This window comes from Lepisosteus oculatus, chromosome 6, assembly GCF_040954835.1.
Source record: "Lepisosteus oculatus isolate fLepOcu1 chromosome 6, fLepOcu1.hap2, whole genome shotgun sequence".
NCBI classification, from domain to species: Eukaryota; Metazoa; Chordata; class Actinopteri; order Semionotiformes; family Lepisosteidae; genus Lepisosteus; species Lepisosteus oculatus.
This window is the reverse complement of record NC_090701.1, coordinates 52,896,432-52,923,211: the sequence shown is the minus strand read 5'-3', so window position 1 is coordinate 52,923,211 and position 26,780 is coordinate 52,896,432. Positions and strand designations below refer to the sequence as shown.

At 38.6% G+C, this 26,780-nt stretch overlaps 1 protein-coding gene and 1 long non-coding RNA gene across 2 annotated transcripts in view; one reads left to right on the top strand and one right to left on the bottom strand.

The window, feature by feature from the left end:
* Positions 1-6,252: 6,252 nt before the first annotated feature.
* trpa1b (transient receptor potential cation channel, subfamily A, member 1b) overlaps positions 6,253-26,780 on the top strand; it is a 38,664-nt gene continuing 18,136 nt past the window's right edge. Inside the window, exons 1-16 of the mRNA XM_015353411.2 lie at positions 6,253-6,455; positions 9,217-9,344; positions 11,512-11,674; positions 13,239-13,414; positions 13,988-14,095; positions 15,419-15,527; positions 16,106-16,251; positions 16,741-16,877; positions 18,495-18,543; positions 19,412-19,511; positions 19,749-19,849; positions 21,727-21,896; positions 22,614-22,778; positions 23,798-23,912; positions 25,709-25,875; positions 26,564-26,654. Of these exons, the coding sequence (XP_015208897.2) occupies positions 6,401-6,455; positions 9,217-9,344; positions 11,512-11,674; positions 13,239-13,414; positions 13,988-14,095; positions 15,419-15,527; positions 16,106-16,251; positions 16,741-16,877; positions 18,495-18,543; positions 19,412-19,511; positions 19,749-19,849; positions 21,727-21,896; positions 22,614-22,778; positions 23,798-23,912; positions 25,709-25,875; positions 26,564-26,654 (1,980 nt within the window). The 5' untranslated portion in view covers positions 6,253-6,400. The remainder of the gene's footprint in view (positions 6,456-9,216; positions 9,345-11,511; positions 11,675-13,238; positions 13,415-13,987; positions 14,096-15,418; positions 15,528-16,105; positions 16,252-16,740; positions 16,878-18,494; positions 18,544-19,411; positions 19,512-19,748; positions 19,850-21,726; positions 21,897-22,613; positions 22,779-23,797; positions 23,913-25,708; positions 25,876-26,563; positions 26,655-26,780) is intronic.
* On the bottom strand, positions 9,338-21,053 carry LOC138239452 (uncharacterized). Its single transcript, XR_011189941.1, has 4 exons — positions 20,955-21,053; positions 13,168-13,283; positions 11,580-11,704; positions 9,338-10,320 (listed from the first exon to the last, which is right to left on the bottom strand). It is a non-coding gene; the product is annotated as an uncharacterized lncRNA (long non-coding RNA).

Below are 26,780 nucleotides of genomic sequence, written 5' to 3'. Positions count from 1 at the left end.
AAAGATTTATCCTCCAATCTTGTCTACTATACATACTGTACAAGAAGGTAAAAAATAATCCCAACATAATGTGTCTCACCTTATTGGAGTCAATGTTTTAACACTTAGACCAAATAGTTAAAAACAACACACCACAACCTTTCTGCTTACAGCAAATAGAAAACACTTCAAAACTGAGCAAAGCACAATAATCAGCAACATCTGAGTCAAGTTGGCTCTGGTCTCTTGGGGTCGGTTTTCAGCACGGCTGACTCTCCTTTAAATTGGTTTCATCCTTTCAACAACGATCACGCTGTATCAGCCTATGCAGCCAATCCCTGCTGATTGGATTCTCAACAGCCTGGACAGACACCGTAAAAGCCCACCCACACAAAAACAAATGCCAATGGGTGTAACGGGATGTACTTTATTTGACATACTGAAGTCACAACACCTCAAGAATATGACAAAACTCAAAGTGGCTGCACCAAAACATCTTCAATTATGAGACGAAGAATTGGATTAACTCAATGGGACACAGCCTTCCGGGGGTGTCCCTGCTCGTCCCTTCGGGGGGTGTCCAGCGTGCCTTTATAGGACCCGCCCAGCTGGGGCTCATCTGTTAGCCGGGACAGCTGGGACTACAAAGGCGAGGCCCCCACACTGGGCACATGCGCCCTCCCCTCATGAGGGAGGCCATCGGCTGACTAAAGACCAGCCAATTCCAAAGGCCACTCCCCCACCCCCCATCCAAACGGCAACGACTAGAGGAGAGTAGGTGGAACAAGAGGGGAAGAAAACCCCCTCAAAACCGCCTGACTGCAGGGTTCAGAGGGGAAAAAAAGGCACCACACCTTTTTTTTAAGTCCGTGTCTGGACTAGATGGGGAAAAAAAAGGGGCACCTCTTTGAAAGCGGCAGGACCAGTGCCACTTACGACCGCCCGGGCCAGCAGGGGGACCTGAAACCGTTAAGGCCGGCGGGGGCCCTCTTGAAACCGCCCAAAACAGGGAGGGGGAAAAAGAGAAACCGCTAAAAGCGGGATCCAGCCTAGCCCGGGGGGAAAAAAACCTACTGAACTCTGTATCATGGACTGACCCTGGTTAGCGGGGTCCAGTCTGGTAGAGCGGGGCGCGTAAAGGCCAAAAATAAAATAAAAACTTGTGGAAAAGGGAACAGCCTGCCCCAGTGGTACTGCACAGTGGGTCAGGCGGGAAAAGAAAAAGACCACCTTACGCGGGTGCAAGCCCTCCCAGTTCTGTCAGTGTGAAACTCCCCCTTCCGGGCGTGTCCAGTGTGCCTTTATAGGACCCGCCCAGCTGTGGCTCATCGTCTAGGAGCCGGGACTGCTGGGACCACAAAAGCGAGGTGTCACCCTTCCTCCAGAGCTCCGCCTCCACACTGGGCACGCCCCTGCGTAGTGCCACAGTACCAAGCTGCTGAGTCATTCTCTCAAACCTGATAACTCTTCATTTCTTCCACTGGCCATGGAAAAGCTTTCCGAAATATAGCTATTACTCTATAGCTAGTGGGTACAGTGTTTACGTCCATGGATACTTTATTTTCAAAAACTAATTCATGATTCAGTTGTGTGGCAGCAGCCTTCTGAAAAGCAGAGTTGTGCTGCCACATTAAAAAGACCCCAAAACGACATACAGTGTGTAAAATGCAGCAAAATGTTTTACTGACTGTTGTTCCTGTCATAGCTGCAAAAATAACAACAAACGTTAATAATGATCATTTAGGAGATATTCTCCCATTTGAGGTCAAATGAAATGAAGACGTAATCAACATGTTCTGGTTTATACTTGCCTGGCTTAGGCAATTGAATCTGTTTTACAAAATGAGCCGCAGGATTTCTAACTTCTGGAGGCAGTGGGCCAGAAAGACACTTGATCAAAGAACACTGGGAAGGCAAGTCTGAAATCCTTTCTCCTGTACGTTTTCAATTAACTATGTGTGTATTCTTATTCTTATTACAAATGAATATTTTCAGAAACAAACCAACACAAATATTGTTTATTTGTTCTGAATTTTCAAGGAAGGAGTTTATATTTGAAAATAAAGACAATTGTACACAAAAAAGAATAATTATCTCAGCCTTGATAACTTATACTGTACAGTATATACTGTAGTTGCATTATTTTACAACTTCTACCAGAAAAGTGCAATATCTCACAATATTTAGCTGAAAGCAATTGATCTGCAGAAAAGTCACAGTCACAAAAACCTCAAAAAACATCTGCATAAACTTTTATATATATATACTTATTTGCAAAACATTTGACAGTCAACTGCCATAAATATTTTACTTCAGACAGCAAAGCACTGGAAAGCCGGTTAATAATTAATTTTGACAATAAAAAACCTCAAGACTCTTTAAAATAAGTAATGTAACACTTTAAAGAGCTATATTGATGGGAATGATCTTTAGTTAGACATCACAGGTAATGTCATTCCTCTCCATTCTTTCATTATAAGGAATAATGTGTCATTATTATTAATGCTTCAGCCCAATGCCCATTGTAATTGGATACTTCTGACCACTGCCTCTATATAAACTCTCACATTCAATGAGAAGGCAGTTTCAAGCTGCAACACGAAGCATACAGCACTGAAATCCTGTAAGTAGGAGCTATTTTTATTAATGATAACCAACATTAATTAACCCTTTATTAAAGCAAGCTTTGTGAGGAAGGGGATAGTTTTATTTAAGTCTCCTACAAATGTTTGTGACCTACTGTAGTAATATGTTGTAAAATGTATGGTTTTAACTGAATATACATCAATTCATGCTAATTACTGGATGTGTGTACAAAATCTTTTTTCCTCAATATGCTGAGCAGTGATACATCTGTTGATTACAAAAAATTAAAAAAATGCAAACTTAATTTTATTATTGTGCAATTTGGGTTAATAAATTGTTACACTATAATGGAAACATAATATTTCTAACCAGACAAGGAAGACAATAGTTTTCTGTATATGACAATGTATGGGTATTGTGGACTTGCACATGTTTTTAATTTGTATTTTCTGATTTTCTCTCAAGTAGAATGCACGTAATTTGTACAATATACTGTATGGAACAAATTCAATCACATCACTTTTGTCAACTGTCCACATCTAATAAGGATGTTTACAGTACTCGACAGTTCCAATATTATCATGCTTGAGTTAATTTACTTTGGCGTGACTGATGACTAACTACGGAGAAAAATATTCTGATAACTTAGATGCCGTTTCTGGACTTGAGAGATGCTGCCTTATTTAATCGTACTTTTCATCCTAGTTCCAGAAGAGCTAAAATGTCACAAATCTATTTTCTGATTAACAGTAACGGCTAACTATTGTGTACACTTGGCAGACTTCAGTGTCCAGCTTTTCTGAGTTTTGTTTTGTTGACTGTGCATCCTGTACAAACGCTGTTTACAAGAAAGGTACCAATTTACAACTGCTTACAGAAGGTTGCCGTTTGCTACATATTTTTTGTGGTAACTAGGCAACAGTTCTTAATGGTAGCACTGGCTCTGAAGTGACATCTGCCCCCCCCCCATCTCTCTAGTTGTAAACTATCACTACAGCCCCACCCCACCCTCACTGCTGCCTGCCATATACTGGCCGCATCTCTGGTGCTGTATTCTGGTTGAATATGTCGCTGTAGACTATAGCCAGGACACATGTAATAAAATGCAAAAGGTACTGAGCAAATGTAAGAGGCAACACTAATTGATATTAGAAGAAATAGTCACCAAGCAATGTTCTTATACTAAGATTATCTGCTCCTAGAAGTGTTTGAAGGATATAAGCAGAACCTGATGTAGACTGTACCCGTACACAACATGAACCACATGTCTCAAGGGGAAAACCGACAAAAAGAACCAGCAGATAGAGAAGCATGCACAATAAGGAATGGAAACTGAAACGGTAATAGTCGGACATTCAGACAGAGTCAGAGATAGCTTGCCATTGGAGTGCAACAAGTGTAGCTCTTCTATCATTCTTCACGTCTCTGTATCTGTATGTACAGAAAATACATGGCCTAAATAATTCAACTCAACTGGTTTTGTATTTGGTGAAACTAAAATCAATAGAAACGTTATAAGGTGGTCTTAATTACACATGATGTATATTTATATCTAAGATTTAATGCTATATTTAGAGGAGTATTCATTTAGAGGATTATTTATTGCTGAAACCCTTTGTGCATATTATCAATAAGCAATTCCATACTGTGATTGTAGTGTTGTGATTTGTGAAAGCGGAGTATGTTGATATATGTTTATGGCATGCTGTATTTGTGTGAAAAATACATGAAAAACACAGCCCAAAATACAGTGCATCTTGACTATATTTAAAAACTGGAAAAGAAACAGGGAATTAGCCGAAGATAAGCAGGCTTGGATACAGACGCTCCTCAAAGGGTTGTCTTCCTTGTTACAATTGGTAAACTTGTCAAATTCAAATATCTTGACAGCAGATTATTTTCAGTGCAACAGGTTATTCTATTCATATGGTTTCTCTTGATCGGGGACATAATATCAAGAGGCAATGTGATGGAAAGTAGACTAGAAATTGTCAAGTATCATACTTGAAGGGTCCTGGCGATAACTCAAAAATAAGAAGGTCTTAACAGATATTTCTTATTATTATGAAATTGAAATGATTAAAATGATTATGCCTAGCCATTTTATTGTCTTCTAGACAAATGTGTATCCAATATTCTACATTTGGACACAAGTTGAGGCTTTATTAAATATTTGCAGTTACAGTATGTAAATATCCTGTTTAGGAATAGTGAGATGTAGAAAGATTAAAAGCCTATGGATTCATGAACTTTTAAAGATTTATGTAGAAACATTTAATAAATTGACAGTTTTACAATATGTGTGTTGTCCTACCTTATCACATCTTCATAACTTCTTATTGCAGTAAATTGCAGATACATCTGTTCCAATAAATTACAGTAAGGCCTGATAACAAGGGGGGGAAGGCAGATGCCATTTAATTGTAAACATTGTGTTATTTTCTAAAAAAGTGTTTTGAGAAAAAAATTGATTTCTCCACAAGTCTGTCACTTCTACAGAGTGTAGGAACAAAATGATTTTTTAAGAGTCATTTAAGATTAAGCCAGTATTTTTCCTGCACACATACTGATTCTTTTACAGCTTCAGGGTAAAGGATGGCTACATTTTAATATTATATTTATAATAATTTCCATAAACGAATGATGTACAGATTGATAAGTGTACTGTGAAACTGTAGTGGAAGATCATTGCAAAATGAATATTTAGCAAGGTACTGTACAGTACCTTGTATGGCCTCATATTTATAAAAAATAAAATTTTAACCTAAGATAAGATAAACTGCTGAGCTTCTAGATCGTTTTTTCCTTGCAATATCTATATGAGATGTCGATTGCACAGTATAATAATAATATATGTGTATTGTAAATGAGATTAAAATGGAGTACATGATTGGTTTTACAAGCCTCCTGAGGTGAAGCTTTGGGAATCACACCTCATGCTCATGTAAATGCTCTTGTCCATCTGTCTGAATCAAATTGCATCCTGTAATGTTGTCTTTAGTGGGAAGCAAACATTAGTTTCCCAGCTGCTTCAGGAATATTGTGAGCTGTGGTGCTTGAAACTGTCATATTATTCCTCTCTGTACCTCTGATAAACTGTCAGAATGGAAAATAAATGAAAAGTGTTCATTTAATAATGCAACCATATAGAAAATATAAATATACAGTATCCAGATATCTATTATTTATTGTAGACCCATCTGAGATTTTATTCTGGACTGGGGCACCTTCTGTGTGAAGATTACATGTTCTCCTTGTGCGCACGTTTGTGGTGCTCATGACAGGTGTTCCTACAGTATTTCCTCCCACCTTCTAAAGACATGCAGGTGTAACAGTTTCCTCCCTTGCTGCTCCTGCCCTGCCAGTTTGTCCTTCACTGCCTGGGTGCGAACCCTGGTCTGCGGTGTCATGCAACAGGGCTGGCTTGGCGGCTGAGCTAAAGGAGACTTCCTCCAGCCCAGGCGGCTGAGATCCCTGTTATACGCAGGGGCGTATTCGTTACACTGGCTAAGTTAACCAGTGTCTTTGAAGTGTCCCTGTGTGTACAGTATGTACTGTTTGTGCCCTGCAGTCTTCAAAAGCCTTTATTAAGCTTTCTAATGATGGGCAAAATGATTTATACCAATGAATAAAGCTCTAACCACAGATCTCATGATTTTATTTTCCCACCTATGAAAAAGGCGGCAAGCTTCAATCCTTTATAGAAGAGTGTGTTTAAACACATTAACGGTGCCGTTATTATCATCCCATACTCCAGCGTACCCCAACAGCAGAGATAATCGCCACATGTCAGCTGCGGGTGTACACACCCTTATTACAACCAGTTAAAATAATAATGGCAGAGCTCTGCAGAGGCTTAGCAACAGACAAAAAAAGGACTGGGTGGAAAGGTAAGAGAAAAGGAATGCAACACGCTCACACTACGCCGCTGTTGCTTTACTATGTTTTCCGTCGTACGGCTGCATATACTGTAGTAGCTAATGGCTATTTTTCCGGCTTCTTAATCATACACGTTGCCACTTCCAATGGGCCTGCTTTGACAGCTGCTAAACTGATTTTTTGAGTAAATAAAATGAATTCTTAATACGGTATGTTTCTGTATATGTGCAGTAAATTTATTTATCTAGCTCATAAATAAAGCACTAACTTGTTTGCTCCAATCTGTTTTCATGAATGATTTACGTGTCCGTTATTAACGTCCGTTAAATCGCAAATGATTTTTTTCAGCCCTAAAACACACTATTACATGAGGAAAATCCATACTTTAAACACATACTTGCTGGTTCTTTTGACCTTTTCATCAAAAGTATATACTGTCCATATTTAATGTTTTGCAAACAACTCCCGTTTCACCAAGCGATTCGCCTACAGTATACTGTACCTGGCTATACGGCACCATTGGTATTCCTGACGTTTAATATAAACCTACAGGTACAGGTAGGTAGTATATACAGTACATCTACCTGTTACTTAGGATTCTGATTTTATAGACAAAATTCTCCTTTAGCAGATTCTGTACGTTAAATCTGAAGTTCTTTAAAGTCAAGGTTTACCGTATTTCGCATTAAAAAAAACAATGTAATCGATGCGTTAAGGTGGATCACAAGCTCAAAATGTGGTCTTACCTGATGCCCAATGTCGATCTTTATTCTTTATCCTTCGCAATGATAGCAACTGCCAATTTAGTGGACTGTAAAACCGCCACAAGACCTCAGTATAGACATGACTACACAGTACACATTTTAGAAGAAAACAAGTTTCTAGTTGCTAAATACAGTATGTTGACTGTTTTGTATTGAACAGGCAGGTACATGTACAGTACATTGGGCTTGCACAACAATTTCACTATACTGTATACTATTCTGTATATTCCATTATCCCTACAAATGATTTAAATGCGAGTAAAACGCTGAAACCTACTAGTATTAAAATGTACCACAATCCACTGAGAAATATACAGTATACTGTAAGTAGACTTTTACTTTTCAAATCCGTGAAAAGGAACTTCCATATTTACTCAAAATAAAGTGAAATCCAGGTCCTAGTCAGCGATCAAATGTAATTGCTGACAAGTTTTTTTTTCTTTCTCCTGATGTGTCCCTGCTCCATCTTGACGTCGCTTTTGTGGCCGGCAAATATGAATTGAATCGCTGTCTTGTTAACATTCCTTCTCTTGCAATGTCAACGCTGTTCACTTTGTCTTGCCCATTACTTTTATATCCAGACTAATCTACTGATTACTACTTACGCTTGCACTGTTTGACAATAACGATTGTTGACTATGCAAATCGTTTATCAGCTTCGATTGCGATCTTTCCGAATTTCTTTGCATATTACTTTAAGCTCTTGCACACAGTTTTAGATTTCTTGCACATCAGTATGTGGAATCGAAAACTCTGAGATATACAAGCTGATCTAGGCAAAAGAAACATGTTTTTTTTCAGAAACTATAAAAATATTAAATATTTTCTTATTATATAAAATATATTGACAATAGTATTTATACATTAGGCATCAAACCTTTTATCAAACCTATGAATTGGCTTCATCACTCTGCTCTCCTCCCTACTGAGAGCTGTTGTGTGGTGAGTGTACTGGCGCACTATGGCTGCTGTCGCATCATCCAGGTGGGGCTGCACACTGGTGGTGGTGGAGGGGAGTCCCCATTACCTGTAAAGCGCTTTGAGTGTAGTGTCCAGAAAAGGGCTATATAAGTGTAAGCTATTATTATTATTATTATTATTATTATTATTATTATTATTATTATAGAAAATGTTATTACAAAGAACAACTTTAATTAATTACAATCCTAGATTTAGATCAAAGTATGTATCACGTGCTGTACAGTATACAGTATCTATCACGTTCCTTGACATTTGCACTTAGGCTTAAAATAATTCTAGAATTAGACTCATTTATACAGATTACCTCATTTGTATACACTATCTAAAAATGATCTTCATTAAGCTGGCTGTACCTCACATACAGTATACACACACAAACAAACATAAAGTAGGAACAAGTAAGATAAATATCACATTGAAAAGTAAAAAGAAACAAGAAAAACAGATCAGCTATGGAGACTTCTTCTGGTGTATTTGGAGAACAAAATGTAAATTATATCAATTCATGGGGGTCATTTTAACCTCTAATATCCTACAATTTGTTAGATTATTTTCTACAGTTCATTTGACCTACAGTATACATCACTAAAAACAAGAAATCTGAACAGATTAATACATCAGATCACAGCAGGAATGACTAAAGAACTATTAACCAGCAGAAAGTTTTTTCTTCCTGTTTTCCACTTATTTTTGAAAATCTTGGTTCTGTGAAAATGGGATACAAAACAGATCTCAAACACATTTTCAACATAATCCTAATCAATTTAACATAAGTGAAAGAAAAACACTAATCTCTTCAGTGTTTAGTGTTAATAAAGTCATCTAGGTTTCCTTTATGATCTTATGCATTGATGGTTACTAATATAAAAAGGAATTCAAATTCTTTTTTTAAGTGTAGCTTAAAGAAAATGACTTGGGCAAAATATAATTAGCATGAGGATTCTTTTTGTGTTAAAGCAAGACAAACTTGTCTTCATCAAAACAATTGTGAATAAATGAGCATGAGGATATCTTTCTCTTATTTTAGGCATTTTGCAAAACAGAGGATCAAGAAACAGGCTAATCACCTTCCACAAGGCAATGAAAAAGGAGGACAGTTTGTATGAATGTGTTGTCGATGATGACCCATCCCAGCTCTCTGTGGATGTGTTTCAGGTATGTCCACCAGTTGTAAACTTGGATTTTTTCCGATACGGAGAAAAATTATACTCTACAGTATAATGTCTTTAGGACAAGAAAATAAAAAAAACAAGATCACAAGCTAATTATCCTTGACATTTTAGCATACCAGAACTGCTTTGTACAGTATGAAGCAGAAAAAAACAAGAAATCCAGTGATAATATCGCCCTGCAACTCAAAACTGACAACCCAATGAAGCTCAGCAGGTGTGAGCCTGGTCAGTACCTGGATGGGAGACTCCTGGGAAAGCTCAGGTTGCTGCTGGAAGAGGTGTTAGTGGGGCCAGCAGGGGGCGCTCACCCTGTGGTCTGTATGGGTTCTAATGCCCCAGTATAGTGACAGGGACACTATACTGTAAAAAGGTGCTGTCCTTTGGATGAGAGGTAAAACCAAAATCCTGACTCTCTGTGGTAATTAAAAATCCCAGGGCGTTTCTCAAAAAGAGTAGGGGTGTTACCCCAGTGTCCTACTGGCCTTTAGGAATCATGGCCACCTAATAATTCCCATCTGTGAATTAGCTTCATTGCTCTGTTCTCCTCCTCATGATAGCTGGAGTGGGGTGAGGGTACTGGTGCACTATGGCTGCTGTCACATCATCCAGGTGGGGGCCACATATACTGTAGGCGGTTGTTATTATTATTAAATCATAATTATATTTCCAAAACTTACATGTATTTAAAAGGTTATACCAATAGATTGGTTGGTTTGCATAAAGGCACAGTTTTGCTTTGTGAAGTTTAAAAATAATACAGTGTATATTTACTGTAAGAAAGACTTGAAGAAGGTGCCTCCCAAGAGGTAAAGTTGCTGGCATAGATGACACAGAAGGTGTCTGGTTCGGTGCTCAGTTTGTTTTTTGCTCAGCATGAAGGGGTTTTGTCTAGCAGAAGCCACTGTCCTCTCCATGCACTGCTGGAGAGAGCTGCTTCACTCTTGCGACTGGTGTAGGCACTGTGAGAGTCGAGAGGGGGGAAGATTTCAGACGACAGTATGTGCTGTCCTTACTCCTCCTGCACTGGTATGATGGTCCTAGTGGTACATCCTAGTTGATCAATACGTGATTTCAATTTAATGGAATGTGAAAAGAGCATTAGTAACCACAAAGTCTAAAAAATGAGAATTTTTCTTGATTTCTTATCAATTCAATAGCCAGTCTTACCTCTACAACAAGCCCCAAAAGAATATGAAGTTGCTCTAAAACCATGTTATGTTTTTTTCTTGGACAAGGAAAAATAAACCAGGGAATCACACAGAAACATTGGTAACCCAGTAAAAAAATGGCCATTGGTGATTTTCCTTTGGGAGTTTTAAACTGGGTCTTTCTGAATTCAGCTTTGTGGCTTATTGTTGACAAATTCCAAATCAATTCATAGAATTTAAATGCATAAATTAATTTTGAATCTGAGTTAATAAACTTTCAGTATAATTTCTTTTTACGTTCATACTGTATGTGGTAATCACACTGGATCTACCGAATCTTATAATGAAACCTTCTGTAAATCTGGAGACAAAAATCAACAATGCATCTAAGTAGCAATGTTCAGTGAGCACTGGAACAATGGTACAATACCTGAACTCCAACACTGTGATTGCTGGAGTTTCCAATGGAACTTTTCTCCTGATATTTGTATTTGATTTAATAAAAATATGTACTGTATTTCTGCCCATGATTTTCCTGAATGAGTCCTGAATCCACAATGATTTACTTGGCACCGATTCTTCATTTCTTGAATGACATCAGTAGTTTTTAAATGAAACGGAGCCAATATAGTTCTATTGACTAAAAAGACACTAGTGATTTTATGCCAAGGAGCATATCTATCCTTATGAATCTGCAAGGATTTGCTGCTATGTTATGTACATGTATATTTATAGTACTACAGTACATGGTTTTCCCTTACTGTATGTTTAATTATTTTGTTTAGAATGTGTGAAGAAATTGCATTATAATTGTGTTTTTTTGGCACATTTTACATAGTCATCATTATAGCTTTGTAGACAGTATTCCAAAAGAAGAAACTTCTAGATGGCAGAAACAACAGAAATAATATTTTTTCCATTCAGATGTGTACTAATATTCTTGGGGGTTATTGTCAAGCATGTTTTAGTTCTAAAGCTTTTTAACTCTCGCTATTACATCAGTTGGCTTTGGAAGGTAGTAAGTCCGGCCTTGAGGACCTTATAAACAAGAACCCAGATTGTCTGCTCACCAGCAATGAAGCCAGAGCAACCCCTCTTCATTTTGCTGCTGCTGGTGGACATCATGGGATCATTCACTTCATTGTCAACATGGCTGGGCCAGAAGGTGAGCTGATTTTCAATTCCTGTGGCTCCACTGAAAGACACAAAACATCTTGTAACTTAAGGGCTGCAAAAATGTGGCGCTAATTTCAGGTACTGTATTGTACATAAGAAAGAGCAGAAAGAAAGAAAAAAAATTCTTTCTGCATGCTTCAGTAACCCCGAAACCTTCAACTTCTCTGCCTCTACATACTGAAGGTCGTGCATTGCGTTGAAATTCTTTCTAGAGCTCTTAGCGCTGGGAGTTGGCTTCCCCTTCCCTAAGGTTTACTAGGATGTGAAAGTGTGCAGGGAGCAGTGCACCTGGCAGGTACCCTGGGCTGGAGCATGCTGGGACATGAGGACAGGTGCCATTATCAAGTGCAAGATGTGTCATGGAAGAGCAACACAAAGACTCAGGGATTGAAGGAGACTGAAAGAGACTATTGGCCAATACCAGTATGTTCAGTCTGTTGAAAGAATCACAATAGCTTATTCTTGCAAGTACAGTAGCTTCAGCCTAATGTTATATATGTGACTTAAGTAGGGTATCATTGTAGTAAACAGTACAGTACAACTTTAAAGTAGACCCTAGTAGAATGCTTTAATCACACCTTTGAAATAATTACAATACAATAAAAAACACCAATAATTCTGTTTGTCACATAAAGTAACTATTTAACTGTGTTTGAAATTTATGTTCAATATTTAAAAAAGTAATGTGTCTGAGTTAGTTGGCATGGTGGCACAGTGCTTAGTATTGCTGCCTAACAGTGCTGGGGCCCTGGGTTCAATTCCTGGGGTGCTATCTGCATGGAGTTTGTATGTTCTGCATGGTCTCCATTCCTGTGGGTTTCCTCTAGGTGCTCCAGTTTCCTCTAACAGTCCATCAACATACTGGTAGGATAATTTACTTGTTGGAAAAGTTGGCCCTGGTGCACATATGTGTACGCCTGCGTTCGTGTCTGTCTGCCCGACTGTGGACTTGTGTCCCATCCAGGATGTATCCTGCCTTGCACCCATTGCTTGCCAGGATAGGCTACTGCTCTCCTGCGAACCCGAATTGGATAGAGCAGTTAGAAAATGGATGAATGAATATGAGGAATAAATGGTTGATGAAATGTAAAATATGGGAGTCTATATACTGTACTATATATGTCCTGTTAATCTTGTCCGTGATGTAGATATGTCTAGGCTAATGGTAGCTCCTGCATTTATGTTAAAGAGTCAGCCCAAAGAAAGAAAGTGTCTTGTCTCTCCAGTCTTCAAGGATAACACATGGCTACAGGTCCACAGGTCCAAACATCATCACTGATTAATAATTGCATAACAGCAACATGTAAAACAGTATAACTATACAGGGTATTTGACTTGATATTGAATCAAATGAAATTAGCATAAAGTTGTCATACAAAAAAACAGATCCAGTAACATTTCACTTCACTTTTCATGAGATCAGCCTTTTGAAAATTATTTTCTTAAAGAATATGCTTGAACACTTGCTATAACAACACTTACCATTTGAGTTTAATTACAGTGTTTAACCTCAACTTCACATGACCTTTGACATAAGATCTTCTCTTTCCGAGGTCTAAATGCTGTTGATGACCTGGGCAACACTCCATTGCACTGGGCTGTGGAAAAAAAACAGATGGAAAGCTGTAACGCGCTGCTACAGTTGGGAGCAGACCCTAATATCTTAAACAATTCCTTGCTGTCTCCTCTTCATCTGGCTGTTAACCTTTGGCACAATAACCTGGTTGATGTAAGAAAATTAAATCTGTTACTTTGTATAACCTGTTAGCACAAACTACCTCATGGCAGAGTTTTACAGAAGCTGAATTACAGGGCTTGTTCCCCCTTTTCTTAATGTTGCTTTGCCTATGTACCTCTGCTTTTCATGCATAGCTACTGTACCTGTGAAAGCCACATGAAGTATTTTTGCATTGAGACGATTTTGCATAATAGTATGAAACAACAATGCGGTTCCCTAACACATTGCGGAATTCTGTGTCGTAGTTATTGAACTATGATGCACGGCAAATACAAAATATGAATGGAGTAAAAAAAACCGATACCAGAAAGGTCCAGAAACAGCACCCGACACCAATAAGAATATACTAACATAGTAATTTGATCAGATATGGATTTGGTGATGTTGATTTACAACATACTTGGTGAAGTATGTTTCTTCACTTAGGCAGTGGAGTAAATGCTAGAAGCTGAACATAATGTACTGTAATTTTACTAGTTTTTCAGTTTTAAACTACAGTATGAGGTAATTGTGAAGTGTTTGTAACTACCTGAGGTGAAAACAGCATGTCTTCTATGTCAACAGCTGTTGCTGTGCCACAGCAGTACCAATTCCAACTTGGAAGGCGACTTGGGAAACACACCATCCATGTTAGCCTGTTCTATTGACAACCATGAAGCACTTGGTATTCTGGTAAGGGAATTGCAAAAACATTCATTTTGATGTATGACTGAAATGTTGCTACAGTACATATAGGCAAAGACAGGTATACTGTATATATATATTTGCTTTCAAGACTTACTTTTGGAAGTTCTTAGACATTTCAGATGTTCTCTTCTGTTCCTCATTACCTGGAAAACTATGCATCTGTAACTGGGCTCAGTGGCTTAGTGTAAGCCTGGTTCAGTAACCTAACTTTCTGCAGTCTGAAAGGCATTGTAAATACACCAGTTCACACTTGGAAGTGTTTGCTGTGTGATTATCATCAGGCAGCCTGGCCATTTCCACTTCCAACAACAAAACTGGAAAATCAAACAACAGAGCAGGTGTCTGCCTGCCATATGAAGAACAGACCAATCATAAGAAGCCATTTGAAACACCGAATGAGACTGTACCCATTTCAGGCATAGATTCCCCCAGCTGACAAAGGTTTGAAGTAAAATCTGAAATGTTTTAGAAGGAAAACCTGACTTTTAATCGAAGAAAATCCAAGCATCAGTTCACTTTCAACGATTTACTGGTGTTAATGTTATTGCATTAAGCCATTTGTTCCCTGTCCTTTGATTTTAGGGGTGAGCAAAGACTTGTCTCTGTCCAACACTCTCTAGTCATTTTCAGAGATTAGTCCCAAATGGTGTTTCTGGATGCTATAGTCCACTGTCCAGAGCTGATACATTTTATACATTCTGATCTGCTCCCTTGTTTTCCTCTTGGCCTGTGACCCGTGTTCAAAAACCTTCAAAGCTGCATTCCAGAGTCTGTGAAAACACATGGCAGGGTTTCACCTATGTCTGATACCCTTTCTTTGTATGCTGTGAGATGGAATGGCATTCTTTAAATTTTCATTATGGCCTGGCACTTTCCACTTCTTACAACTTTGAAGTCTGTAATGTTTACTCCCTGTCTCAAGTGTAGCCTTAAGATGTCTGGTAACAATAGCCTTTGTGCTTTTCTGCTATATCATGTGCTGTTGTACATTTCTACCCCCGCCACTTTTTTATGCAGGTCTGTAGTATATACAAGAGCTCTGTATATCACTGTTTTATAAGTAGGTTGTGGCATTTTATTTGAAGGGAAATGTCAGATGCATGCTAGCCAGGCACAACATAAGAGCCGATCATAAACGGACAATCTCAATCAGAGAAAAGGACAAAATGATGTGTCACGTGTGACTGTTTTCAGATTTAGTATGCATAAATGGATTGGCAAACAGAAGAATGAGATGATCAAGTAAAAAAAGGACATCCACTGAATTTTATTAATTGCACATATGATATTTTCTTTTGTCCTTCCTAGCTGAAGCACGGTGCCAAGCTGTGTCGACAGAACAAGTTGGGGCACTTTGCTGTTCATGCAGCTGCTTTTGCAGGTGCAAAGAAGTCCATGGAAATCATTCTGAAAAAGGGTAGGTCTGACATCATACAAACACATGGACTATTCCTTTTCGGTTTACATTACTCCTGTACAAAACTCCACTCAAAGAGGGCCTACAGCTGCAAAGTCTGGCTTTTGGTTTAGAACAAATATTTATCCAGCCTTCCTTTGGTTTTAATTGTGAGCCCTTTTTTTCAGAGACTATACTTCAATCGGAAAGAAAAAAACATTGTGATGTTTATAAACTTGTCCCACATCCTTTAATTGAATCATCCAAAATGATAGAAACTAAAACTTGTTAAAAACCCTCCAACCCGCTCTCAATATACAGTACTTAGGAGTACGCCATGTAATCTTGCATTTAAAACGTTTTAACTTACAACATCTTAAAAAGGCAGCAACAGAAGAGAAGCACTTAGTGTTAATATCACAGAGTGTGATCAGACATGTACAATACAGCAGAAATTATTCTACTGTGTATTATAAACACATGCTGTACGAATCAATATTGCTTCCAGATCTTTTGAAAGCTGTGCATTCTGTAGGTGACAAAGATGTCAGCTTTTTTCTGGAAGAAAAAAAAATGTTTTTGTTTTTCCCCTCATGAAGGAGAAGAAATGGGCCACTCTGTTTTCACTCATATTAATTATCTGGATAAATCCTCGAGCAGCCCTCTTCATCTTGCTGTTCATGGAGGAAACATTGAAGTGATTAAGTTGTGCATTGATAACGGAGCAAAAATAGACCTGCAACAGGTAACAAAAAACAGTACGCGCCTCAGAGAAACTATCCAGTAGTGCCCTTTTCTTTATCACATTTTGTCCCTAATAAGGTACACATTTAAACCATGAACAATTATACAAGTATGTGAATGTTGCTAATCTGAACTGAGGGCAATCCAATACACAGTATTCTCAGTGAAATGTTATTTTCCTGAAGTAACACCTCCATCTCTCACATCGAGGAGGACCAGCATGTGAAGGAAAACTTACTGAAAGCTAAATTGAGATGAGTGAAAAAAACATCTGTGCCCTGAGACCCTGCTTCCACAGAATGGAAGACAGACTACAGTTCTAATAGGCCAGTTGTCCTAAAAGCTCTTATTAAATTAACATTCCAATTTACTTTTCTAGAGAAGCAGGGCAGTTAGTCTGAATTACTTCAAATTGAATGTCTGTTGCATCTGTTTGGCTTTGCCTTGTGCATGAAACCTCTGGATTCTTGTTTTCATTCCTTTTCAACAGTGTGACAAATCCACAGCTCTACACTTTGCTTGTACACAAGGTGCCACTGAAGCTGTCAAACTAATGCTGTCGTCTCATGACCGTGTGGAAGAGGTGGTAAACATCATTGATGGAGCTCATCAGACTCCCTTGCATAAGTGAGCTTTCTTTAAAACATATATATTCCATCTGATTTATTAATTTATACTTTACATATATTGTTTTCTTCCTTTCTATTGTCTAATGTTTTGATTGTGAAGCTTCCCTGTGCACTTTATGGATTGTGATTGCTTAACATAGCTAAAGCATCACAAAGCGTTCTTTCAGGACCCTATGCAGACAACACAATCCGGGGAGGAGTGAGGAAAACACAGGGAAAAAGGCATGCTAGGGGCTGGAAGGAAAACAGGTGGCGTGTCCATTGTGTGCTGGTGTTCAGGGGAGGTGTGGCCGAGGCAAACAGTCCAAGGGAGTCCGAGGCAAATCCATGGGTGTAGCAAAACTCCAAGACCGGGTGATCCATCCTGACAGACACACAGAGTTAAAAGCCGGAGTAGGATCCGGCGGAGGGACGGGGGAATAAAAGGGGGGTCATGGGACCAGACACTGGTTCAGAGGCTGGTTCAGGACACCTAGGAGGCGAATGCCACCCGAGCTGCGGACGTAGGGCGACTCGGTAACAGGTGAGCCTCCAGGTGTCCGTGTTCCAATGCAGAGCCCAGATTGGCAGGAACGTCTGGCTTTTATAGCATGGGGGGCTGGAACTGGAGGCAGGTGCGGGAGATGAGTAAAAAACAAGGAAGGGCTGGAGCGTCCTTAAGAGGAGGGGTTTACGAGCGTGACATAAAGTCAGTTTGCTTTTTTTTTAGTTCAAGCTTCAGGATTATAGGATAAACTCAGTTCTTCTTATTTTCTGACTTTGTGAGATTCTGTGACACCTAACTTACAGTAAAGCCATTTGGTATTTGCATCTCTTCATTGTGGATGTTGAGATGCCAGTACATTTACATTATTTTTCTTTATTACATTTTCCACCTACTGTATCTGGGTTCCACTGTCTGTCACATCTGCTGCTAATAAGAACCCTCTTCTTTACTTCAATAAACTTCCAAAAGAAACATTAACCTGCTGACGAACAGTGAAGTACTTTAGAATTATAAGCATTGCTTGAAAGCAAGTGTTGTTCCACCTACATTCAAGTTTGTGGTCATGAAATTTCATTGCGTGAAGCTGGGATTTGTTGAGAGTGGCATTCAAATACTACTCTGGGCCAGAGCTGAACAGTGTCGAACACCACAAGGGATTCAATTGTGAAGCAGTGGGGATGTGGACCTCAAGTCTAGTTTGCTGACAACACAGAGAGGGGAACTTAAAATGGACCAGGAAAGCAAATTGGAATTAAATGTAATTGTGCACTTACGACTGAAAGCACTTACCAAAACCTCCAGATCAAACAAGATGTTGATTGAATTGATTTTAGCCCAAGAGTGTGATTTTAAGATCTTTAGCATTCCCCCAAATCCTAGGACTTTTATACACACATGAATTCCTTGTATTATTATAATTTATTATTGCTGTTATAAGAGCATAGCAGAGAGTGGTTCATAATTAAATTAATAACACTCAATATTAAGACTTAATATTAATGATCATTAATATAATTTGAACTGTCATGTGGCGGTACTGTAATTTTGCAGTTTCACCTTTTTACATAGTTTTTTGTATAAAATATTGCTGGTTAATTCATAGAATAATTATATTTCTATTGCATGCAGGGCTTCAATATTTGATCACGTCGACCTGGTAGAATACCTCCTCCTAAAGGTAAACACACTAGTAATTCAAAGTAAAATTTGTGTAATGTATATCACTGAGATGACAGCCTTCATGCTGGGCTGTATTTATACATCTGAAAACAGGCCAGATGCTGACTGTGCACACAAACTCCATTGTTTACTAAAACAGAATGGCAAGTGCAAACATTTATTCGATAGGGTTTTGTGTTCTGTTTCCATAAAATGTACGCCAAATTAGGGGAAAATATTTGTGTCCATTCAACTTCCACACAAGCTAAGCAACATGCAAGTCAATTACAGTATTGCAGTTAAATCTGACAGCATATTAACTGAAGCATTTCGAAGGATCCATATCTCTGATTCTTGCAGATTTATCACAAAAGGTTTAACGTACAGTATATGAATAACATTGGCAGTTCTAGAAGCATTGTTTGTGTCTAAAATTTGGACCACCAATTTTTCTTAACTGACAATTTTGCTTGTATGATTTTAAAATCATGTAGTTGTAGTTTGGACAAAACCTGATTAAGAAGGAGAAGAGGCTTGATTCAGATTAGTAAGCTTTACTGCCTGTGCAGAGGGCTGAGGCTGATGGAACCCCTTCACCTTTAATGAGGGAGAAGCCAGGGAGCTGCTGCAAGGGTGAATAGGGGGTAGAACACGTAATGTGAAAAGAAATGCACTAGCGAATAAGCTATTAACATGATATTTATACTAATTAATATTGGGTGGATGAGATTAGGGTTTGACTTCTTCATGAACTTTCATTTTAAAGACTACAAAGTGCTGGAAGGGGTATATTATTAACCAAAATAACATTAATTACTAATAAAATATTAATTATTTTCTCTGCCCACATAGACTTTTCGATTGTGTTTTTTTTCATGTATATATAGGGTGCAAAAATTGAAAGCATTGATTGCAAGGGCCACACTCCACTACTTCTGGCTACGCGTTGCGGAGCCTGGAGAACTGTGGAACTTCTGCTAAATAAAGGTACAGTATTACTCCGCAAACAAATGAAGACGCCTTTTCTGCAAATCTAAGGTGTTTTCTTTGCTTGTGTTTACATAGCAATGCCTTATTAATTTAATTTCGCCTTGGTCGGTCTGCGTGCACATTGTTCCAGGACTAAAATATGTGTTGAGTGCAAATGTGTTTAGTGTATTGTCTTTTATGTCCACAATGATAATGGTTCCACATGTCAAAGATGTTCTCTTTGTTTTAATTTAGGAGCGAATGTGAAGATAAGAGACAAACAGGGTTGCAATTTTGTGCATTTGGCTGTTTTGCAGCCAAAGGGACTGAAAAACCTCCCTGAAAAATTTCTGCAGGTATTGCACATTTATATTTTCTGTTTCTTCGTTGTCTAGTAATCCCTAGTAACCCTTCTAGGGATTAGACAGTTTAAACTCGGCTGCCTCGTTTTTGTATTGAAAGGAGAGATGGTGAATATTACCAATAATCCATTTTAGGGAAGTTGAGCAAAACCAATCTGCATAACATGTGAGGAAGTACATGTCCATCCATTTATTGGCAGTAATCACTTTAGCCCTTGAAGGCTGTGATGAGCCAGAGTCTATCTAACAAGATGCAAAGCAGGATCACATATCAAAGTGGGAGCATTTATACATATATGTTTTATACATGGATTTTTTTAATACATCAAAAGAGAAGGTCTTCTTTTATTAAAATCTTTTTTTTTTTGCCAACAAGAAAACAAACAGGAATCAAAAACCAGAACAAAACAGCCCTCCTATTCTCTGGCCCTCTCCCTAGCATCTCCACAGCAACCCACTCCTAAAGAGGAAAAAAAGAGCAAAAGACTTCATAAAAAAATCAAAAAGCCTATGAAAGGAATAGAAAATACATTGTTAAAAAAAGTGAGGTTATGAAATAAGAGAAAATCAGGAAATGACCGAGCAGAAAAATCAATAAATAAAATAGATGATCCTAACCCCAACTTGTAAGGATTTGGTATAATTAGAGGCACGTGAAATCTTTATCCTCTGGCTTTGGTGAAAAGAGTACTAAATCAGGCACATATGGTTAAACAAATTTTTATTTACAGTGACAATACAAACACTACACACAACACTAACATAAACAGTATGTACAAACAAGGTGTCCAAGAGGCCTAACGCCCTCACCACCCACAAAAAATCCCAATCTCTTTCCAAGTATTCAACTCTTAGTGCATGCAAAGGCCAGAATAACAGATAAGATATCTTCTGAACTAAATAGAAAACAATCTACAATTAAATCTCTCTCTGCAAACCCAAGTGCCACAAAACAAATAGGAATCTAGTGTACCTCCCTCTTCTAAAATGCACCCACTCAGAAGGAGAGGCTGTGTTAATGGAGGGATTCTTCTCTCAGGAACTTCAGGTTCACTAGAAAACTACAGAATAGCAAAGTCTCACAGTAAGGTTCAAATACTGTAGGTCCAGTTGGGTCTTTTCGCGTGATTTCGAACAAGAACCTCTCGCCTGGCGCACACTTTAAGTTCTGTCCTCCTGTCTCCCTCTCTCTTGTGGCCTGTCCTTCCTTTTTCCTTTTTCTGTCTTCCTGTTCTGTTGATTAACAGTTAATCATTTACCCAGAACTTAGTTAACTAAGGTAACCCAAAGAAAACTCTATGATTGCTTTGTTCACAGGATCTGGATGCCTTACAACACAGCAAACTTTCCCTTTACTTTGAAGCTGCCAGTTGTTACACTTTATCTAGACTCTTAGAGACACTACCTAGTCACTTAAAGCTTTATCAAATATATAAACTAAGTTGAAGATTAGAACACTTCCTGACTTCTGTGATATAATTGTCCATATATCAGCAACTTACTGTAAATACAGGCTGTGGAAAGTTCCAGAAATAAAGTAATTGAAGTAAAGTGCTACAACCACACACTTTGCAGAAGCACAATTTCATTCGATTTATGGTCCTAATTCACAGATGACCCTTTGCAACATGTTAACAACGTTAATTGAGTGTTTAAAAAACAATTTAAAATGATAATAATAAATAAAACATGTACATGGACAGATAATTTCTTCAATATCTCTCTTAAAGCAATAGTAAGATTGAAGTGTGGGCATATAATTTGTATTTTATAACTGAAAGGTGTTTTCTGGAGATTACTCCTCTCCCTTACAATTAACTATGAGTTCTCCAGATTTGCTCCTTGGTCTTATTCAGTCTTCTTTGCTACAGCACAAAGATGTAAAGGGACTTCTGAACAGTGAAGATAACGAAGGATGCACACCCCTACACTATGCCTGTCGCTTGGGTGTCTCAGATTCAGTAAATAACATGTTGGGTATGAAAGTATCACTGAATCTTAAATCCAAGGCCAAAAAGTCAGCTCTGCATTTTGCAGCCGAGTAAGTATTTGTCAGAGTTAATTAAATAACACCCACAACGTTACCATCTTTTATAGTGGGATTGCCCTCATGAAATGAGGAACAATTACATGGGTCTAGCAGTATTGTCATAGTAGTACTGTAAATGACAATCACAGTACTGGAACTCTGTACCTTTGTCTCCGACTTAATACTGAATCAGATTGGCAGCTGTCTCAAGGTAAGATTAAAATTAGCCTTAAGCAATGTCAGAGTGAATCAATTGGACTATATGGCCTCTTCTTACACATGACAATGTTTAAATGACTGTGTTATTAGTTGAAAAACTCTGGGGAGTGGTAAAGATCCTGAGACTGTTATGCACGTATGTAACAGGCTTGTTGGTGTAATGGGAGACTGTTAAGTGTGACGTTTCTCTTTGGGCGCAGTGAGCTTGGCCAATATTTCTGTGGGTGGTGCTGGATTGGTGCCTGAGGGTTGGTAGATCACATTCTGGGTCAAATCACACCAGCTCTGATCAGAGCAAAACGTAGACTGTTATTCCCCACCTTGCTGTCGATCGGCTGTGATTGCATTTTAGATGTCCGCCGTGATTACTACCATGCTGTACATACTTAAAATAAGACTGAAATCTGGAAAGCAGGTCTGGGTCTGAATCCTGAAACAATGTACAGTACAATGGTTACTCTGTTCCATCCAGCTCCGCTTAAAATCCAATGTTTTTCATTGCTTGTTAAGATATGGGCGGATCAACACATGCCGCAGGCTGCTGGAGACCATGGTAGACACCCGTCTTCTGAATGAGGGGGATGAGAAAGGGTTGACCCCTCTCCACCTGGCCTCTGTGGGAGGACACACCAAGGTAGTGGACCTGCTTCTCCGGAAAGGAGCTTTGTTCCTCAGGTACGCAGGGGTAAACATTCTCTAATGCAGTTCAATACTACTAATAGTAGTAGTAGTAGTATAGCTCCTTTCAATACAGAGCATCTCAAGCTTACGTACAGCAAAACAAAAGCAAAAACATTTATACCATACGAATTAATACATATAATGTAAAAAATACCAAAACAATTATAAATGATTTAAAAGGCATTGTGTGAAAGTAAGTTTGAGGCCTTAAGGATTTCAAAGCGTTGACTGACTTGCATATATAATAAGGGCTAAGAAAGCATTTCCCCTCTGTGGAACATCAGAACAGAAACCACTGTCTCTCAGCATTCAGACCCTACTAGTAACTGAAAGACTGCTGGAGTTCAGAAAGTTCACTGTGTTGATGTTCAGGGAGGTAACACTGCAGTGATGTCATACGGAGACAAAACATTTAAGCCCTTAAATGTGATCAGAAGTACGGTATTTGAAAATTAATTGTGAAATTCACAGGAAGCCAGTGGAATGATGCAAAAACAGGTGGAAGAGATTTAGTTTTAGATAACATGGGCATATTGTTAATTAATAAGAACATGTCTGGATACATCATCAAGCACTGCTTTAAAATAATCAAGCCTGGAAAAGAAAAATCTTTTACAAATAAGCATAGGAATGAAACTGATCATTGTAAACATATTGATTGTTAGAGACCGGGATTTTTTACCACTTTATACACAATCGTTTACTATATTGAACAAACATCTTTTAGCTAACTAGTAGCAGTTTATTTGACAAAATAATGTTATGACTGTGTTAATCCCAATCACAGCAGAAGCCCAAATTATTAGAAATCCTATTTCAAACTAAAACAACAAGAACTTCATATCCATAGCATGCAAAATGTCCTGCCGTTTAGTGGCTCTCTCTGTTTCTTTAAATGTAAAAAAATTTGAAATCCTTACCAGAATATCTGTCTGGTGAAGTACTCCCCCTGATGCCTCCCCACTGTTTTAATGAGTTCTGCTTTCCTTTGCCTGTGTTTCCTGTTCCATTAGTGACCACAAGGGCTGGACATGCTTACATCATGCGGCCGCAGAAGGTTATACACAGACCATGAAGATACTTTTGGGAACAAATATTAAACTTATGGATAAGGTCGATGAAGATGGGGTATGATTGCATGGGCTGTTCCAGTATTCGGTCTCTACACTAGTATGGTAATGCTGTGCAATGTAATGCACAAAGGAAAACTTAAAAATCTTATTTTTCTACAAACTCTCCTCTCCTTTGCAGGCATAGCAACGTTAGGTAACAATGGAAGATTGTTTTTTTAATTTTTTAAGACTTAAAAACTGTTAACATATGGCAGTCTCTTTATATTAAGAAATGAATTCACCCGTCACTACCAAGTACTGTAAGCAGCACATGTACAGGACACATTTTCTAATAACAAACTTGCATAAAACAAGCCCACTTGGTGTTCATTTCCAATCAATGTCAAACAACTGATTATTCCTCACGTTAGTCCTAATTTGCACTTATACATTTATCACTCAGATATCAAGTAGAATGTTTTAGTCACATTCAGCACAAATCCCAGTGTTTGCATATGAAGACTAGATCAGTTAGCAGTTGAAAACGTCGTGGGATGTTTGGAACAAAAGCAGTGAAACAGTTAAACTGGATGGAATTGTGTTATGATCAGCGACACTGATGGGCCAGAAAGAGTCAAGGATACTCTGAAGCTGAGGAAGTACGGAGCAAATTAGATATGAAGGTGACAGAAACCTTTTTATTACCACAGGGCAATCTTGGTAATGGTCTGTGCACTCAATGTCCCGAGCGTCAGAGATAGGTCTTGAATGAATATATATCATGAGCACGTACAGTGTTCTTATTCCTTTATTGAACCAGTTCAGTCCATTGAGAACACATTAACATTTGCTATGACAGCCTGGAGATCCATTTTTGCAGCTGGGCATGTGCAGGGGAAATGAAAGGACGGGGTATCTCGCTGAAGGGCACACCAGCTGTGTGACACCTGGAGTGTGGACCCACAGGCTTCCCTTCTGGGACCCTGAGACAAAGGCACTCCAGATGGCCTTCACAGATTACAAAAAATGCATCTGCATTGAAGACTTTTTTTTAAAACAGAGTCATGTAAATAAATATTTAGGAATGTTATGATTTTAGGGTTATTTTATTATCATGTTCTTCATTGAAGAGCACATGATGAGTAACTTCAGAAATATTGTTCTACTGTACTAGTGTACACTTTATTGTGCAATAGGGCTGTGTGGTGACTAGTATATAAGTCAATATGCAGTTTGCATACTGTATTCTCCCCCATGTTCGTGCTAAGTTCTCCAAGTTCTCTAATTCCCTCTGTGGGGATGCAAGGAGTCACAGCACAGCCCAGTGAGGGTTTGAGATGAGTTTAATTGTAACGAAAATGGCCACTTCTGGAGAACAGTGAAAGAGACGCACACGAGGTGTATTTCACACAGTGCCCTGAATTGCAGCAGTGTTACAGTCCAACAATGTTGTTTAAGTCCAACAATGTTATTACCATGAACGGGGGTCTGCATTCTACTGAAGGTCCAGTGGCTATTCTTAAAGATGTTGTCCCGCCTTTCAGCTATTTCTGTGGTGTCATGTACAACAGCAGGTGCCAAAATTCACTAAAGCCAGGTCAGGAGACAAGGTCAATTACCCCAGCCCAGAGCCAGATATCTACCCCTCGTACCTCAGGAAACACATGGGTAATGTTTAATTGATTATTCTACAGTATTGTGCTCCATAATATTTACTCCCTGTCTCCATAAGCAAACACTGGTAGTTTTACAGCTGCTAAACTGAACAGGACATGATATGTCATTTGCGATGTGCGACTGGGAGACAATGGAAGGACATTGTGCGGTATACAGTACGTACTAGAATTTCACTTCTCTGTCTTTGTGTGAAAGAATACTGCCCTGCACCTGGCTGCCAGAGAAGGGCACACAGGAGCCGTAAAGCTGCTCTTGAGTAAAGGTGCGGAAATCACCCTGAACAAGAGTGAAGCATCCTTCATGCACGAAGCCATCTACCATGGGAGAAAGGAGGTGGCCTATGCTGTTATTGAGAGTGAAAGGTACCGAAGTGCAGATGCTTTCAGATTTTCCTTACAACACCTTCAAAGTAATTGGTAAAACAATCATTTAATCATTAACATGTGTACGTACACTTTATACAGTATACGTATGAAGTTCAGGTGGGGAGCTGCGTCAGCATGCGTAGGCTGCGAAGGAACAAGTAATAGGTTTATTCCCTGCTGGAAAGAGAAGAAAGAAAACATAACGTTTCGGCTGTGGAGCCTTCTTCAGGTGTGTCTTTCTAAGGCTCCACGTTGTGTTTTCTTTCTTCTCTTTTCAGCATTGAATAAACCTATTGCTTGGTAATACAGTATGTATGTAATGCATACATTGTACAATATCATAGTAAAACCTTGCAGTTTGCTTAATGATCACACTAGGAATTAAGTGGTTTCTGTTAAATATTGAAGTTTAAAGGGGGATGACTTAATGATTTTGCAGCATATGATTTAGTTTAGTTTGAACTTTACAGTTAAGGATTAGATTGATAACACTGGTTTGATCACCTGGACCACTGGCCATTGTGACTGCCCGAAATAAGACAATCGGATAAAAGTTTAACATTAAGTTAACTATTGCTCTAAACTTATAGACCAAGGTGCTTTTGGTGGGAATTTCTAATACTTTGTTACCTCCACCCATGCAGTAATATGAATTTCTCATAAACTTTAATTGCTCCTGTTTCAGATGTACCCAGGCTCTCATTACATTCAAACTTGGCTCTGCTAAAGCCTGCCCTGTGTTAGATATGATAGAATTTCTTCCAGAAGCTTTCAAAGTAAGTTGTACTTGAATCCTTGGTGTTTTTTTTCGCATTTTCCTCAGTGCTCATTTCTTGAAATAAATGTGCAGTAAACCAAACAACTCTGTGATATTTTTCTCATAATTCCCTCTGCTGCTACAA